General features: G+C 45.1%; 1 protein-coding gene across 1 annotated transcript in view; it reads left to right on the top strand.

Moving 5' to 3' along the window:
- Positions 1-18,227, top strand: part of LOC120053304 (protein O-mannosyl-transferase TMTC3-like) — a 64,992-nt gene extending 46,765 nt beyond the window's left edge. The window contains exons 10-12 of the mRNA XM_039000436.1: positions 5,924-6,045; positions 12,738-12,891; positions 17,274-18,227. Coding sequence (XP_038856364.1) covers positions 5,924-6,045; positions 12,738-12,891; positions 17,274-18,076 — 1,079 coding nt within the window. The 3' untranslated portion in view covers positions 18,077-18,227. The remainder of the gene's footprint in view (positions 1-5,923; positions 6,046-12,737; positions 12,892-17,273) is intronic.
- Positions 18,228-19,192: the final 965 nt, after the last annotated feature.

Below are 19,192 nucleotides of genomic sequence, written 5' to 3'. Positions count from 1 at the left end.
GCTGCTTGCCTATTGTCCTGTAGCCCATCCCAGCCTTGTGCAGGTCTACAATTTTATCCCTGATGTCCTTACACAGCTCTCTGGTCTTGGCCATTGTGGAGAGGTTGGAGTCTGTTTGATTGAGTATGTGGACAGGTGTCTTTTATAGAGGTAACGAGTTCAAACAGGTGCAGTTAATACAGGTAATGAGTGGAGAACAGGAGGGCTTCTTAAAGAAAAACTAACAGGTCTGTGAGAGCCGGAATTCTTACTGGTTGGTAGGTGATCAAATACTTATGTCATGCAATAAAATGCAAATTAATTACTTAAAAATCATACAAATGTGATTTTCTGGATTTTTGTTTTAGATTCCGTCTCTCATAGTTGAAGTGTACCTATGATAAAAATTACAGACCTCTACATGCTTTGTAAGTAGGAAAACCTGCAAAATCGGCAGTGTATCACATACTTGTTCTCCCTACTTGTCACAGTTGCGTGTATAAGTGGCAGGGAAGTCAGGCGCAGGAGAGTCAAATAGAGTGTAGAATGGAGTTTTTTAATTATAGTCCCAGTAATCTGCTCCATAACACTCATAGGAAAACATAAAACAAATATGGGTACGATGACCCGTCGCACACCTATACACAATAAACACAACACTTGACAAATAACAATCTCTGACAAAGACATGAGGGGAAACAGAGGGTTAAATACACAATAGGTAATGGATGGGATTGAAAACAGGTGTGTGGGAAGACAAGACAAAACCAATGGAAAATGAAAAATGGATCGATGATGGCTAGAAGACCGGTGACGTCGACCGCCGAACACCGCCCGAACAAGGAGAGGCAACGACTTCGGCAGAAGTCGTGACATTACCCCCCCCCTGACGCGCGGCTCCAGCTGCGCGTCGACACCGGCCTCGGGGACGACCCGGAGGGCGAGGTGCAGGGCGATCCAGATGGAGGCGGTGGAATTCTTTTAACATGGAAGGATCTAAAACGTCCTCCACCGGAACCCAGCATCTCTCCTCCGGCCCGTACCCCTCCCAGTCCACGAGGTACTGAAGGCCCCTCGCCCGACGTCTCGAATCCAAAATGGATCGAACAGAATACGCCGGGACCCCCTCGATGTCTAGAGGAGGTGGAGGAACTTCACGCACTTCAGCCTCCTGGAGCGGGCCAGCCACCACCGGCCTGAGGAGAGACACATGGAACGAGGGGTTAATACGGTAATTAGTGGGCAGTTGTAACCTATAACATACCTCGTTCACTCTCCTCAGGACTTTAAACGGCCCCACAAACCGCGGACCCAGCTTCCGGCAGAGCAGGCGGAGGGGCAGGTTTCGGGTCGAGAGCCAGACCCTGTCCCCTGGTGCGAACACCGGGGCCTCACTGCGGCGACGGTCTGCGCCAATTTTTTGGCGCCTTATGGCACGCTGAAGGTGGACGTGGGCTGCCTCCCAGGTTTCCTCAGCGTGCCGAAACCAATTGTCCACCGCAGGAGCCTCGGTCTGACTCTGATGCCAAGGAGCCAGAACCGGCTGATACCCTAATACACATTGAAAAGGAGTAAGGTTAGTGGAGGAGTGACGTAGCGAGTTCTGGGCCATCTCTGCCCAGGGCACGAACTTCGCCCACTCCCCCGGCCGGTCCTGGCAATAGGACCGCAGAAACCTGCCCACATCCTGGTTAACTCTCTCCACCTGCCCATTACTCTCGGGGTGAAAACCTGAGGTAAGACTAACCGAGATCCCCAGACGTTCCATGAACGCCTTCCAGACCCTTGATGTGAACTGGGGACCCCGATCAGACACTATATCCTCAGGCACCCCATAGTGCCGGAAAACGTGTGTAAACAGGGCCTCTGCAGTTTGTAAGGCCGTAGGGAGACCGGGCAAAGGGAGGAGACGACAGGACTTCGAAAACCGATCCACAACGACCAAGATCGTGGTGTAACCCTGTGAAGGTGGAAGCTCAGTCAAAAAATCCACCGACAGGTGCGACCACGGCCGTTGAGGAACAGGTAAAGGTTGAAGCTTACCTCTAGGCAGGTGTCTAGGAGCCTTGCACTGGGCGCACACCGAGCAGGAGGAAACATAAATCCTCACGTCCTTAGCTAAAGTGGGCCACCAGTACCTCCCATCAAGACAGCGCATCGTCCGACCTATCCCAGGATGACCAGAGGAGGGTGACGTGTGAGCCCAATAGATCAATCGGTCGCGGACAGCAGACGGAACGTACAGACGACCAGCTGGACACTCAGGAGGAGAGGACTCTGCACGTGACGCCCGCTCAATGTCCGCGTCCAGCTCCCACACTACTGGCGCCACCAAACACGAAGCTGGGAGTATGGGAGTGGGATCCATGGACCGCTCCTCTGTGTCATACAGCCGAGACAATGCGTCTGCCTTGACGTTCTGGGAGCCTGGTCTGTAAGTAAGAGTAAACACAAAACGAGTGAAAAACATGGCCCACCTTGCCTGGCGAGGATTCATTCTCTTCGCCTGCCGGATGTACTCCAGATTGCGGTGGTCAGTCCAGATGAGAAAAGGGTGTTTAGCCCCCTCAAGCCAGTGCCTCCACACCTTCAAGGCTTCTACGACAGCTAACAGCTCTCGGTCCCCCACATCATAGTTTCGCTCCGCCGGGCTGAGCTTCTTCGAAAAGAAAGCACAGGGACGAAGCTTCAGTGGCACACCCGAACGCTGAGAGAGCACTGCTCCTATCCCAGCTTCGGATGCGTCCACCTCTACCATGAATGGCAAAGAGGGATCCGGATGAGCCAACACAGGCGCCGAGGTAAACAGAGTCTTCAGGTGTCCAAAAGCCCTGTTCGCCTCAGCCGACCACTGCAAGCGCACCGGGCCCCCCTTTAGCAGTGAGGTAATGGGAGCCGCAACCTGACCAACACCCCGGATAAATCTCCGGTAGTAATTGGCAAACCCCAAAAAGCGCTGCACCTCCTTTACCGTGGTTGGAGTCGGCCAATTACGCACGGCTGTAATGCGGTCGCTCTCCATTTCCACTCCTGAAGTGGAAATCCGATGCCCTAGGAAGGAGATGGATTGTTGGAAGAACAAGCATTTCTCAGCCTTGACATATAGATCATGCTCCAACAGGCGACCAAGCACCCTGCGCACCAGGGACACATGCTCGGCGCGTGTAGTGGAGTATATCAGAATATCATCTATATACACCACTACACCCTGCCCGTGCAGGTCCCTGAAGATCTCATCTACAAATGATTGGAAGACTGATGGAGCATTCATCAACCCATATGGCATGACCAGGTACTCATAATGACCTGAGGTGGTGCTAAATGCCGTCTTCCACTCATCACCCTTCCGAATACGCACCAGATTATACGCACTCCTGAGATCCAATTTTGTGAAGAAGCGTGCCCCGCGCATTGACTCCATAACTGTATTTATCAGAGGTAGCGGGTAACTATATTTCACCGTGATTTTATTGAGACCTCGATAATCAATGCACGGGCGTAAACCGCCATCCTTCTTCTTCACAAAAAAGAAACTCGAAGAGGCGGGTGAAATGGATGGCTGAATGAACCCCTGACGCAGGGATTCAGAGATATATGTATCCATAGCCACCGTCTCCGCTTGCGACAGGGGATACACGTGACTCCTGGGATATGCAGCGTCTACCAGGAGATCTATCGCACAATCGCCCTGTCGATGGGGTGGTAATTGAGTCGCCTTCTTTTTACAGAAGGCGAGAGCCAAATCGGCATATTCTGGAGGAATGTGCACGGTGGAGACCTGGTCTGGACTTTCCACCGTAGTAGCACCAACGGAAACCCCTAAACACCTACCTGAGCACTCTCGCGACCACCCCGTGAGAGCCCTCTGTGACCAAGAAACAGTGGGGTTATGACACGCTAACCAGGGTAGACCTAGCACCACAGAATACGCAGGGGAATCAATAAGAAAAAGACTAATCTTCTCCTTGTGACCCTCCTGCGTTATCATATACAACGGTGCGGTGACCTCCCTGATAAAACCTGACCCTAATGGTCGACTATCTAAGGCATGAATAGGGAAAGGCATATCCACAGACACAATAGGGATCCCTAAACTATGAGCTAAATTTTTATTAATGAAATTTCCAGCCGCGCCTGAATCTACTAGCGCCTTATACTGGGAATGCAGGGAAAAATCCGGAAAAGTGACAGAGACAAACATAAGTGCAACAGAGGGCTCTGGATGAGAATGGTGCCTACTCACCTGGGGTGATGCCAGAGTGCCCTGCCTGCCTTCTCTATTCCCAGAGGAACCAACCCGGCACCGACCAGCAGTGTGATCTCTGCGACCATAGATGGTGCTCGAGCGGGAACCCCCTCCGGTCTCCCGGCGCACCGTCCCTCCCAATTCCATTGGTTCGGGAGAGAGGGTGCGGGAGGATGGAACAACCAGACCCCGATCTAGACGTCCACGAGTAGCCAGCATGTTGTCCAGCCTGATGGACATGTCCACCAGCTGGTCGAAGTTGAGTGTGGTGTCTCTACAGGCCAGCTCCCGACGGACGTCCTCGCGTAGGCTACAACGGTAATGGTCGATCAGGGCCCTGTCGCTCCATCCAGCGCCGGCAGCCAAGGTCCTAAACTCCAAAGCAAACTCCTGGGCACTCCTCGTCTCCTGCCTCAGATGATAGAGGAGCTCACCCGCCGTTTTTCCTTCGGGAGGATGGTCGAATACTCTCCTGAAATAAAGGGTGAACTCCTCAAAATGGTCCAACGCCGCATTCTCCTCTCTACACACAGCGCTGGCCCACTCCCGTGCTTTCCCGGTGAGGCATGAGACGAGGGCGGAACTCTTCTCCCGGTCGGATGGTACTGGGGAGACCGTGGCCAGATATAAGTTCAGTTTAAGGAGGAAACCCTGGCAGCCGGCAGTATCTCCGTTGTAACCCGTGGGTAGGGGTAAACGGATTTTGTTAGGTTCAGGTGGGGAAAACGCGTTAAAGGTAAATCCCAGTTGTGGCAGTGGAGGCGCTGGAGAAACTCCCTGTCTCTCCCAGCGATCCATATTCTGGACAATGCGATCCATGACGGCGCTCAAACAGTCAATCTCCTTCGCTTGTTCCATAACGCGCTTTTCCACCTCCATGGGCGTCGTGTCCTCTCCTGCTGACTTCATATATAAAGGTCAGAGATTCTGTCACAGTTGCGTGTATAAGTGGCAGGGAAGTCAGGCGCATGAGAGTCAAATAGAGTGTAGAATGGAGTTTTTTAATTATAGTCCCAGTAATCTGCTCCATAACACTCATAGGAAAACATAAAACAAATATGGGTACGATGACCCGTCGCACACCTATACACAATAAACACAACACTTGACAAATAACAATCTCTGACAAAGACATGAGGGGAAACAGAGGGTTAAATACACAATAGGTAATGGATGGGATTGAAAACAGGTGTGTGGGAAGACAAGACAAAACCAATGGAAAATGAAAAATGGATCGATGATGGCTAGAAGACCGGTGACGTCGACCGCCGAACACCGCCCGAACAAGGAGAGGCAACGACTTCGACAGAAGTCGTGACACTACTGTATATATATGGAGTCAAATATCGAAATAATATTGTCTAAGAATAATGTTGTGATACTTAACTGTATAGATTTGTTTCTCCATCACTACACTGTTGTAGAGCTGTGTATTGTGTGGTCCTATTGAAAAGTTGCATCCCAAAAGTAGTGCCCTATATTGGAAATAGGGTGGCAATTGGCACACATACAATGTTTCTCTAAACTCCCTCAGATTAGCCCAGTTCAGATATACTGTCCAGCCAAACCGCCACCTGACCTGACTGCATGGGCATGTACAGTACTACTAATCCCTAAACCCCATTCAGGCTTGATATCCTTGCCAAGTTGTTGTCATAGCTAAACCCATGTGCATTGTCATGTGGCATGTCCCTGCAGATGACATTGGAGCCCATATGAATGTGGGCTCCGATGTGACCTACAATGTGACCTACAAAAACTTGAACAAGTCCAAGGAGGCTGAGGAAGCCTACCTGGTTGCCAAATCCCTCATGCCACAGGTACTGTATGTCACAAGGCCAACAATGCCTCAGCACCCAGGTGTATATAAGAGGGAAAACTTCAGTTGTTTGTTTTTCACAACGTTTCACCTTAAGAATAGTGTCTCATTGTTCATTGTGCCAGGCTTTTAGACAAAATCCCTCTACGTGTTAATTAAGTTGTGTTTTCTATGTGTTGTCAGCTGCATTCACACATTTTTTTGAACCTTTTATTTATCCAGGCAGTCAAGTATGAACAAGGTATTTTTTACAATGATGTCCTGGCACCTGGTTTAATCTCTACACATGACAGATCATTGATCAACAGGACAATCTTAAAGGAGCACCTGAGGCCTCCTGCCTTTTGAAATCAACTCAAAAAAAAAAATGGTCACATGCTTTGTAAACAACAGGTGTGAACTAACAGTGAATTACTTATAGGACTTTCCCAACAATGCAGAGAGAAAGTAAGTAGAGAAATAATAGAAAAGTAAAACACGTAATAATAGATACACAATATACAAGGGATACCAATACCGAATCGATGTGCAGGGGTACGAGGTGATTAGGTAGATATGTACATATAACTATGAATAAAGTGACAGACAGTAAACAGTAGCAGCAGCGTATGTGATGAGTCAAAAAAGTTAGTGCAAAAAGGGTCAATGCCGATAGTCCGGGTAGCTATTTGGTTAACTACAGTATTTAACTATTTAGCGGTCTTATGGCTTGGGGGTAGAAGCTGCTCAGGATCCTGTTGGTTCCAGACTTGGTGCATCGGCACCACTTGCCGTGTGGTAGCAGAGAGAACAGTCTATGACTTGGGGCACTGAAGTCTTTGACAATCTTTAGGGCCTTCCTCTGACACCGCCTGGTATAGAGGTCCTGGATGGTAGGGAGCTTGGCCCCAGTGATGTAGTATGCCGTCCGCACGACCATCTGTAGAGGCTTGCGGTCGGATGCCAAGTACTTGCCAAATCAAGCTGTGATACAGACAGTCAAGATGCTCTCAATGGTGCAGTTGTTGAACTTTTTGAGGATCTGAGGGCCCATACCAAATAATGTAAGCCTCCTGAGGGGGAAGAGGCATTGTCCTGCCCTCTGCATGACTGTGTTGGTGTGTTTGGACCATGATAGATCCTTAGTGATGCGGACACCAAGGAACTTGAAACTGTTGACCTTCTCCGCTACAGCCCCTTCAATGTAAATGGGAGCCTGCTCGGCCATCCATTTCCTGTAGTCCATGATCAGCTCCTTTGTCTTACTGACATTGAGGGACAAGTTGTTGTCCTGGCACCACACTGCCAGGTCTCTGACCTCCCTATAGGCTGTCTCATCGTTGTTGGTGATCAGGCCTACCACCCTTGTGTCGTTGGGAAACGTATTGATGGTGTTGGAGACACGAACAGGGAGTACAGGAGGGGACTAATCACGCACCCCTGAGGGGCCCCCGTGTTGAGGGTCAGCGCGGCGGATGTTGTTGCCTACCCTCACCACCTGGGGGCGTCGCATCAGGAAGTCCATGATCCAGTTGCAGAGGGAGGTGTTCAGTCTCAGGGTCTTTAGCTTAGTGATGAGCTTGGAGGGCACTATGGTGTTGAATGCTGAGCTGTGGTCAATGAACAGTATTCTCACATAGATGTTAGTTTTGTCCAAGTGGGAAAGGGCAGTGTGGATTGCAATAGAGACTGCGTCATCTGTGGATCTGTTGGAGCGGGGTCTGGGATAATGGTGTTGATGTGAGTGAGCCATGACCAGCCGTTCAAAGTATTTCATGGCTACAGATGTGAGTGCTACAGGGCGTAGTAGGATTCCTTCTTAGTCCTGTATTGATGCTTTTCCTGTTTGATGGTTCGTCGAAGGGCATAGCGGGATTTATTATAAGCGTCCGGGTTAGAGTCCCGCTCCTTGAAAGCGGCATCTCTAGCCTTGAACTCAGTGCGGATGTTGCTTGTAATCCATGGCTTCTACTTAGGATATGTACGTACAGTCACTGTGGGGGCGTCGTCGTCTGCACTTATTAATGAAGCCAGTGACTGATGTGGTGAACTCCTCAATGCCATCTGATGAATCCCAGAACATATCCCAGTCTGTGCTAGTGAAACATTCCTGTAGCTTAGCATCCGCTTTATCAGAACATTTCCGTATTGAACGGTACTTCCTGTTAGAATTTTTTTTCTTGTAAGTAGGAATCAGGAGGATAGAGTTATGGTCAGATTTGCCAAATGGAGGGTGATGGAGAGCTTTGTATACGTCTCTGTGTGTGGAGTAAAGGTGGTGTATAGTTTTTTCGCCTCTCGTTGCACAGGTGACATGCTGGTAGAAATGAGGTAAGATAGATTTCTTCTGCCTCTGGGTGAGCCTTTTCTTGTTTGCTTATGGCCTTACACAGCTTGTTGAGTGCGGTCTTAGTGCCAGCATAGGTTTGTAGTGGTAAATATAGATAAACTATTTCGGTAAATAGTGTGATCTACAGCCCTCAAACTCAACTACATTTTTTCATTGTTCATCTCTAATCAGGGACTGATTTAGACCTGTGTCACGAGGTGTGTGGAATTAATTATCAGGTAGAACAGAGAACATACAGGCTCCGGACCTCGTAGGGTAAGAGTTGAGTACCCCTGATCTACAGTTTATCATCAGGCGAGCAGAACCTTGAGGCTTCCTTAATATTAGAGGTTGCGCACCAGCTGTTGTTAACAAGGACACACACCACCCTCTTGGGCATAACTAACCGACATTTTGGTTAATCGCTCAGCACTATTCTCCAGTGAATGTGCATTCCCAATAGAACAGTGGGTAGAGGCGGATTATTTACTCTCCGCTGTAGTTTTATCAGGGTACCCGCACATCGGCCTCTATATCGCCATCTTTCTCTTCTGAGTGTCGGGGATTAGTGCCTGGTCCGGGGTGAGCAGTATGTCCTCTGCGGCTGACTCATTGAAGTAGAAATCTTCATCCAAATTAAGGTTAGTGATCGCTGTTCTGATGTCCAGAAGCTCTTTTCGGTCATAGGAAACGATGGTGGAAACATTATGTACAAAAAAAGTTAAGATTAGCGGGGGGGGGGGGACACAAAATAGCAGAATGGGCCAGGAGCCCTTAAAACAGACGTTATACATTCCAGCGCCATTCTTTGGCATGAATTTAAATATTTAATAGTCATTAAATCATGCTTAGCTGTCTAATGCTAATCAGTGCAACTCATTCACCTCTAGTCTGTTATGATGAAGAGATTTTGATGATGGAGGTCAATGAAGGCCATGCCTCTTATCTGACTTCTTACCCAAACCAAAATGTTGTTTTTTTCCCTCACTTTTTGTGGGCTCGATGCGCAGTTTCTCTAGAGATAAATCAGATCATGCCCGAACTGTGCAATGTAAGTAGGGAGTTGTAGTTTCCAACAGGCCAATATTCTACAAAATTAAGTGCAGCTTCAATTACCATAATCTCTCAGGAATTACGTCAACTAAAGGGGCACTTCTTCACTCTTGACATATCATTGATCATCATTTAAATGTTAAAGGTCTCCTGAAGACTTGTCTTTGTACAAACCATTGGCATTAATTGATCATTTAATAGTCAGTTTAATAGTCTGAGGTGATGCTCAGCTGTCTAATGCTTAGAAATACAGCTCCGTCGCCTCAGTTCTGATGAGGTTATGTTTTTAGAGGTCAATGGGAGGCCAGCCTGATTTCCTACCCCAATCCCTCAAAGTTGGTTTATCTCAGGAATCAAGGAAATGGCAGTGCCTAAGCCTGGCCTAGTGGTTGCGCTGCAGACTTTAGACTACATCTCTACTGTCGGTCTCTCTCTGTAACTGCCCAGTTTTCACTATTCTATTGTTCATAAAATACAAAACCGAGTTCTGTGATCCAATCTCCTTGTTAAAAACATAATGAAATAGCATTTGAAATCCCTACAAACATGACTGGCATGTGAAAATCCTTTGGTCATTATTGTAGGTAAGCGTTGATGTGGTGTTTCTTTGTCATTTATGGGTGACAGTTCCCTCAATTCATCCACCCCAAACTTCCAAGAAAAACAACTTCTGGACTATAGCCTATTTGAATTTGAAGGGCCTGACTGTACTTCCCATGCGAGGGGTCAGCTTTGAAACAAATGACGATTTATTGAATAAGCAGCGGGGCTGATTTCTTCAATTTTATCATCACGAAACGGAACAGGCGAGGCCTTGTCTGAGCTTTTAAAGAGATTTTTCAGCTGAAGCATGCAAGCGGCTATGGCCATCATGTATCGACGACCGATGCTGAAAGGACTGAACAGGATTTCCGCGTGGGGCCCAATGATAATCGCTTTGATACACTACACTTATTTTGATCATGCCTCTTTTATTCACTGGTTTTCCAAACGAGTTAACTCTCTATATCCAGATTTCCGCTTATGTCCAGGAATCCAACGACTGACAACCCCATGGCATGAAACGGACGACATGGTGCTTTAGTACGTGTTTTATACGGTTCTGTGAGCCTGTCGATGGAGGAAGTCCCTGCCTCAGTCTCATGTTCTCATAATGTATTTGAAAAACTGCGTAAACTCTGATTCGATAAATTGGTTTAGAAAACATTAAAGAAACAGATATTATTTCCCTCTGGCTGTATGTGTATGACTGTGGGATTATATATACACATTTTATCTTTTTCTTCCAAGAAAATCCCACTGTGAAAAAATCCCACTCATGTTGGCCATGCCAGAAGCATATTGCCCACATCAGAGGCTGTCGGTGGCTTTGAAATTAGATTGATATGCTAGTTTTCCTGCTCAGTCATTATTAGGCCTCCAAGAAAGTAACGTGTTGTCTCTTCTGTTGATTGCTTTGTAATTTTAAGGCCATGCCGAAACGTCGGTACAGATGTAGGATCTTAATTTGAGCCAGTTTGCTACAGCAGGAATATAATTCTGCAGCAACAGGAAATGTGAATAATTATGTGGATTATAATTAATGGACATTTTTCTTTAGGGCAAATCAAGTCTGACACTTTAAAGTGGAAATTACAAACTTTAGAAACCTTTTTAAGCCTTGAATACACTACAAGTTTGCATTTCCTGCTATGCTATCTCTCAAATTAAGATCCTAAATCTCATGAAAAGTGATGTTAGTGTAACAGTTAAGAACGTACCGTAAGCTCACTCCACAGCTAGCTTGAAAAGTCAAAGGTGGAGCCATCCAATTGGTACCATTTGGGTGGCTCAACAAGTTAGAACGTTATCAAGGAGGGAGGTCACTTGCGTTGCGAAGCAGAGGATCACTGGTTCGAGCCCAGGATCGGGCAGTCGGGCCAGTGGAGGAAGCTAAGCAGCAGCACACTGACCCGGGTAACAGTGGTGCCATGACCCGGATGTGCAGTTGTGCTCAGCTTGACGGCTTGGATCTCTGTGGGGTGAGTGTAACAGAGTTAAGAACGTACCATAAGCTCACTACATTCTCTACGTCATGGGTTCTCAAACCTTTTGGGGCCGGGGGACCCCCTGTGATGGCAAGTTAATCAAGAACCCCACAACTCGAGTGAGATAGAAATAGCATACAATGAGTTTTACTATGACTGGCAGTGCATGGCCGGACAAACCAAGTATTGGGCCCTGGGAAGGAACATCTTTTGTTGTCAAATTGACTGGGGCAATTTCTACAGGTTTGACGCTTGCCCCAGTTAATTTGACAACAAGAGATGCCTTTTGTTGACAATATACAGTGGGGCAAAAAAAGTATTTAGTCAGCAGTATTGTATCAAAGCAGTATCAAAGTATTGAGATAAACATTTATTATTGACCAAATACTTATTTTCCACCATAATTTGCAAATAAATTCATAAAAAATCCTACAATGTGATTTTCTGGATTTTTCCCCCTCATTTTGTCTGTCATAGTTGAAGTGTACCTATGATGAAAATTACAGGCCTCTCTCATCTTTTTAAGTGGGAGAACTTGCACAATTGGTGGCTGACTAAATACTTTTTTGCCCCACTGTAAGAAGGCTGCACCATTCAAGTGCATTTTTGTGTGTGCCCAATATTCTTTGGGTGGGATAACATATTGTGAAACGTCATTACACTATTAGTGCAGATATATTAAGGACATTGTCTGAAATTACAATGCAAAAATATGACATATACCTCCTTTAAAGGGATACTTTGGGATTTTGGCAATGAGGCCCTTTATCTATTTCCCCAGAGTCAGATGAACACGTCAATACCATTTGTATGTCCGTGTCCAGTATGAAGGAAGATAAATGGCCTCATTGCCAAAATTCTGAATTATCACTTTAATGAATGAATTACATATATTTCTACATTTATTACATTGTATTATTTAACACCCTTTAAATGTATTCCATGGATCCCTCAGCCAAAATGTGTTTAATCTGTTAGTAATGTTAATTTAAAAAATGTAATGTAAAAAATATATATATATTTTTAGATCTGGCCACAGACCCAGAGGTCTGAGGACCCAACTTTGAGAACTCCTGCTCTACGTTCTCTGGTCGTTATAGTTCACCTGGAATAGCAAACTAGTGTCCAGTACCCCTAACCTGTCAGAACAAAGTTAATAATAAACCAAAACAACTGCAAGCATATAATATAGTGTGATCTAATATCTTTCATGTGGAATAAGCGTCATGGATCAGTTACTGATCAATCGTCAACAAATTATAGATAAGGACTAGTTTATTATGTTGCCCTTCAAGATCATTCCAGGGAAGAAGGGTGGCGCCCAACCACCTGAACGTGTACATTAACCTGGCAAACCTGATCCGTACCAACGACTCACGTCTGGAGGAGGCTGACCAACTCCACAGACAGGCCATCAGCATGAGGCCTGACTTCAAGCAAGCCTACATCAGCATGCAAGGCCCCTTTACTAACATCCTACATCAGTAGGCAAGGTGGTTAGTTTACACCATATATCAGAATAATGATGTTGAACAAGGCTGTTGACTTTCTCTTAACATCCTTCATCAGAAGTCTATTTAGTGTATTTACTACCTCCATCAGGGTATGATGTACAATTTATATCATAACTGTTTACTTACAACCTTGAGCCTACTGATATTTGAATGGATACCATATACGTCAGTAGGCACTCCTTCATCAGAAGTTGAATTAATTAATTTACAACATACGTAAGCAGTCAATTACATTAATTCATCTCAGCGAAGGGTCAATTGACTGCTTACGTAGGTTGTAAATGACTAATTAGACTTAAATGAATCAATTACATAAGCAGTCATTCTAGGACTTCGGCGGTCATGACATTTTGTCAGCCAGTTATTGTTATGCGATTGACTGCCGGTCTCATGGTAATTGACCGTTAATGAACATAAACATGATTAGCATCTCCAGGCCTCCACACTTACAAGCCGCTGATGCACGCCTTTGGAACATCTACATTTAAAAAAGTATAATAAATCAATTTAATATACACCATCACAATAAATCAATTTCTTTTTGGCAGGTCCGAACAAACATGATATGAAGAAAATGTATTACAGAAAAAACAAATAGGAGTCATGCCATAGACTTAAGTTTACTTCATTTATCAGACAAGATATGCTTATGAGTCCCATGCCATTATTTTATATTGTATGATTTTATTGTAAAAAAATATATTATTGAACTTAGCTGAATAAAATGGAAAGGATATTTTTCCCATTCCGGAGCGAGTGCGAATATGAAGTGGCTATGTTGAGCGTAAAAGTGATAATTTGAAACAGGTCCTATACGCTAGATTTAGAGTTATTTGGCAATTTTTGTTGTGAATGATACAAACCTTAGAATGTCTTCGAAATCAAAACATATATGAGCTGCATGATGCGACTATAGGCTATTGACTATTTGAAAAGTAGCACACAAAAGAAGCTTGCGCTCTGTTACTTACCTCAGGCGACACACGCTGTTCTCTAATCAAGTGATCATATTTTCAACCATCAGACTATTCCCAATTTAATCTTTACTCATATGTCAACAAAAAAAAGAATAATGAAAATGTTCCATTATCAAACGGGTAGGAAAAGGAGCAGGGGAATCATCCCTATGCACTCAAATAGTGAATGGAGACCGCTTTCCCACAGTTTAAATCATGCTGGCTAGGCTACTCCGGTTTTATAGAAATATCTTTAGTAGCAGTTGGAATCCTCCACTTTTTGGTGGAAACGATCAAAACTCTGCTTTCACCTGGGATTGCATATAGAAATGTCTGGGTTTATAGGAATAGTTCCACTTCACGCATCAACCACTGTTAGATGAGTATGCAGCCACTCGCTGCGCGACAGGTGATTTTCCACCCAAACTCTGTATGCTATGGGCTCTTCAACCCTGTTCCTGCAGCTACCCAGTGCTTAATTTGGGAAACCAAGTGAAATCTTTTCGGGAACATCGATAGTATCATGTTTTCACGACAAAACATATTTAATTAAACTGTTGACAGCCCCTATCTCTGCGCGCTTGAGAAATGGATGAAGGAGAGAGAGGGGGAGATGGAAACGCACAGTGGTGAGATATTATGTAGCTAAATGTAATGTTAGCTTATTAATTCTATAATTTTTTTTAAAATGCCCTAATACTAGGCTATTCAAAATAAAATACAAATTCACTATAATTGTAGGCGAACTCTGTAAGCCGCCCTGTATTGCCTAAGCCTATACGTTCTCTCCCAGACTTGTGGATAGAAAGTAACAATACATAACAGTCCACACTCAAAGGCGATTACGTAAATCGTTTTATTTTTTTATGCCGTGCGTAATAGCCTGCCGTGCGGTAGGCTATTAGGCTATGTATTGTATAATGGCACAATCATTATTTGAATTCAGGTTTTGGGGAGGGGGGGCTTGGGCTCATATATAGGCCTATGCGTATACATAAGCTCTAATATGCATAGGGTTGTTCTACATGCAACGTCTTAAATGCTTTGAATAAATCATCATCTTAGAAAACTCTGTCCATTTTGTTGTTTGGCTTTCAAACAACATCCACAATGACCACGTTTTCCACTCAGTTTCAACCTGTTGTTGAACTTCTTTCTTCATATTGATCATCACATTGAGGTCAAACATGTTTGACTAACGCTGAGTTTTAAAGGCATAATACTGTTTTGATGATGAGTGTTTGATGTGAGTTTCGATTCCATTTGCATTGATGTCAGAGTGGTCAGAGGGACAATAGAGCATTGAGTGTCAGGCCATTAGCGACCTGACGTCGTTAGCAAGTTAGGTACTAACAACACATGTCCAGAGTGCATAAAAGGAGATTACTGTGACGACTCACATGGAATTTGACTGCAGTCATGACTCATGACTGCCGGTGTGGCGGTAATATATATGGTCACCGTAACAGCCCTAATTCTACACCAACATAAGGTATTTTGTTTACATCCTTCATCAAAGCCATTAATCGGCTATGTAACACAGTTGGCTGGTCAGACTACTTGTCTGGTCAGACTACTTGTCAACTGTACAGTCTACCATATCACAGTGACAGTGTGTTCATCAAAAGCCAGTTATTGACTGCTCTAACACAGCTGACCAAGCTGACTGCTTGGGCTCCCGAGTGGCGCAGTGGTCTAAGACACTGCATCTCAGTGCTAGAGGCATCACTACAGACACCGTGTTATGAATCCAGGCTGTATGACAACTGGCCGTTGCTGGGAGTCCCTTAGGGCGGCGCACAATTGGCCCAGCATCGTCCGGGTTTGACTGACTTGCCTAGTTAAATAAAGGTTCATTAAAATAAAATAAAAAATATTCACTATACAGTCTGCTCTACATCATAGCATGTACGTAAAGGAGAAAGGAAGCGAGAAACAGATTATCATTAAAGGCCCAGTGGGGTCAAAAACATGATTTCCCTGTGTTTTATAGATATTTCCACACTGATGTTGTAATACTACTGTGAAATTCTGAAAATGATGATGATGCCATTTTAGTGTAAGAAATGAGTTAGACCAATAAGAAAGAGAGTTCTAACCTCTCTGCCAATAACAGCTAGTTTTCAATTCCCCCCCCTCCCCACTCAGACCACTCCCAGACAGTCCTAGCTAAATTCTTGCATGAGAAATTGCTCTTTTCTAAGAGGCTAGTTTTGTTTATTTTTGAAAACAATCACAATTTTTACCCAGTAATGATTTGATATTGAGATCAAAACGGCTGCATTGGCCCTTTAACCTGTTGAGGACAGAGGGCGCTGTTTTCACTTTGGGGGAAAATCGTGCCCAATTTAAACGGCCTCGTACTCAATTCTTGCTCGTACAATATGCATATTATTATTACTATTGGATAGAAAACACTCTCTAGTTTCTAAAACCGTTTGAATTATATCTGTGAGTAAAACAGAACTCCTTTTGCAGCAAACTTCCTGATAGGAAGTGGAAAATCTGAAATCGATGCACTGTTCTAGGGCCTGCCTATTAATGTCTTTGATATTTATTAGTATAGATTTTTTTTTTTTTATAAATGCACCTTAACCCTACCCACTAGGTGTGTGTGTGTCGGCACTCCCCTGGCTCTGCCCGGATCACTCACGGTTCGCTGCAGCTGTAAAATGACAGATTAATTTAGGATCTCTTGGTGTTATTGTTAATATCAGTGTTCTGATAATGCTGTCACTCACCACCAATGTTTTTGTTCTGGCTCCCTGTATTCTTTGTGCTCTTTCTCTCTTTTGGTATTACTCTCATTCTGTTCACAGAGGCCCAACTGTTGATTCAATTGTAGGTGTGAGTTTTTGACTTAGTGCCAAAGGACTCTTGCTGGCACCCTACGGGGTTGTTGGTCAGAGGCAGTGCGCGGCTGCACGTACACCAAGCATAGTTTACAGGCACAGGGCACATAGAATAAGTTAATAAAAAAATTGAAAACTCTTGGCACACTCTTCAGATGCAGGCACCGATAGATGTAATTCAACGTCATGGTGAAACATTGGGCAGTATAAATTGTGTGTACATTTTATTGAATGTCATTCCTATCATACAGTTTTTGCTACACAATCTGCACCTGTGACTTGCTGAGTGTGCGTGCCCCACCTTTACCCACTAACCAGTATAGTGATTGTGCCATGAGAACACGTTTTTTAACAAATCACACCTACCTCCAACAAAATAAACAATGACTGTTGTTGTTGTTATGCCCTAACCATTATGTGTGTGTGTGCATGTGTGTGTGCATTTTTCTCTGTCTGTGTGTGTTTTCCAGGTGAACCCAGGTTCCGTCCGGAGGCCAACCGTCTTTACCTGACCTCCAGACGATGCCAACGGCTACTTCAACCTGGGGATGCTTGCCATGGACGCCAACAAGAATGCTGCAGCCGAGCGCTGGATGAGGGAGGCCATCCGTCTACAGACGGGCTTCCGCAGCGCCCTCTTCAACCTGGCCCTGCTCTACTCGCAGTCTCAACAGGAGGTGGATGCCCTGCCTGTATTAGACGAGCTGCTGCACCACCACCCAGACTATGTTAAAGGTTTGATTCTCATGGGGGATATCCTGATGAACCACAAGAAGGACATCCAGGGTGCCAAGATCTGCTTCCAGAGGATCCTCCGTATGGACCCCACCAACGTGCAAGGGAAACACAACCTGTGTGTGGTCTACTTCGAGGAGCGAGACCTGCCGAGAGCGGAGCGCTGCCTGGAGGAAACGCTGGCCCTGGCACCCAACGAGGAGTACGTACGCTGCCACCTGGGCGCCGTGCGCGGCAAGATGGAGGCCATGTCTGCCCCGCTGAGCCCAGCTTCAGCAGAGGGCGCAGCTACGCTAGCCAAGGCGGAGGAAAAGAAGCTGGGTAAGGAGGAGGAAGGGAGTGGAGCCACCGACAGCGATAGGGTTGGGGAGGGTACCGGGAATAAGAAGAATGCACGGAAATCCTCCTCGGCAAAAAGCTTTCGAGGTGGTGGCGACAGCCAATCAGAGCATCTGGACGGCAGCCAGGCTGACAAACAGCTGAGGACTAAGAGCAAATCCAGAAAAGAGATGAAAGATATAGAGAAGAAACGGGCAACCGCCTTGAAGAGACTGGAGGAGATTGACTTCATTTTATGCGGTGATTAACCTTGCTGTTATTTACCGCAGTGCAGGACACATTTATGTAGAGCTATTAACAGCTCCTGAATCACAGGTGTGATACGTCCTAAATTGCACCCTATAATAACATATACAAAACATTAAGAACACCTGCTCTTTCCATGACATAGACTGGCCAGGTGAATCAAGTTGAAAGCTATGCTCCCTTATTGATGTCACTTATTAAATCCACTTCAGTCAGTCTAAATGAATGGGAGGAGAGAGGGGCAAAAAAAATTTAAGCCTTGAGACAATTGAGGGTGAATGGGCAAGACAACATATTTAAGTGCCTTTGAACGGGGTATGGTAGTAGGTGCCAGGTGCACCGGTTTGTGTCAAGAACTGCAACGCTGCTGGGTTTTTCATTCTTAACAGTTTCCCGTGTGTATTAAGACAAAAGGAGGGGTGGATCTCAATATTAGGAAGTTGTCCTTAATCGGGCGGCGGGTAACCTAGAGTGTTGGATTAGTAACCGAAAGGTTGCAAGATCGAATCCCCGAGCTGACAAGGTAAAAAATTGTCGCTCTGCCCCTGAACAAGGCAGTTCCTAGGCCCACTGTTCCTATGCCATCATTGAAAATAAGAATTTGTTCTTAACTGACTTGCCTAGTTAAATAAAAGGTAAAATAAAAATAATAATGTTTTGTACACTCAGTGTATATAGTGCACTACTTTTGACCAGGACCCATAGGTTAGAAGCCCATAGTAGTGAATAGGGTGGCATTTCGGACACTGCCACAAACTCGGCTGGTTTTAAGAAACAAAACCCCTCCTCACTTCATCATGTGTGGTTTAACTCATTTTATAATTTTTTATCATGTTTAAGGGCTACCCTACCTGCTGTGTCCCATAATTTTAACACCATTGCGAGAATTAAAAAAGGGAAATTGTGGTTTGTTTGTTCTCTGAACAGCACGAGAAAGGAAAAGCACAATGCGATTAGTCATAGTCTATTTAATCTCCACTACAGATGCATAACCCTGTGTGTTGCTTCTTCTGAATGTCATTTTTATCATATCCTAATTTATGCTGGTTTGTTTTGATGTTGATATGTTTACTAGATAAGTTGTTCATCACTGGATTTCTTTGTGTGTGACTCACTCT

The sequence above is a fragment of the Salvelinus namaycush genome, chromosome 9 (genome assembly GCF_016432855.1).
Source record: "Salvelinus namaycush isolate Seneca chromosome 9, SaNama_1.0, whole genome shotgun sequence".
Lineage (NCBI taxonomy): Eukaryota > Metazoa > Chordata > Actinopteri > Salmoniformes > Salmonidae > Salvelinus > Salvelinus namaycush.
The sequence above is the reverse complement of the archived record's forward strand: the minus strand, read 5'-3'. Positions and strand labels throughout refer to the sequence as shown.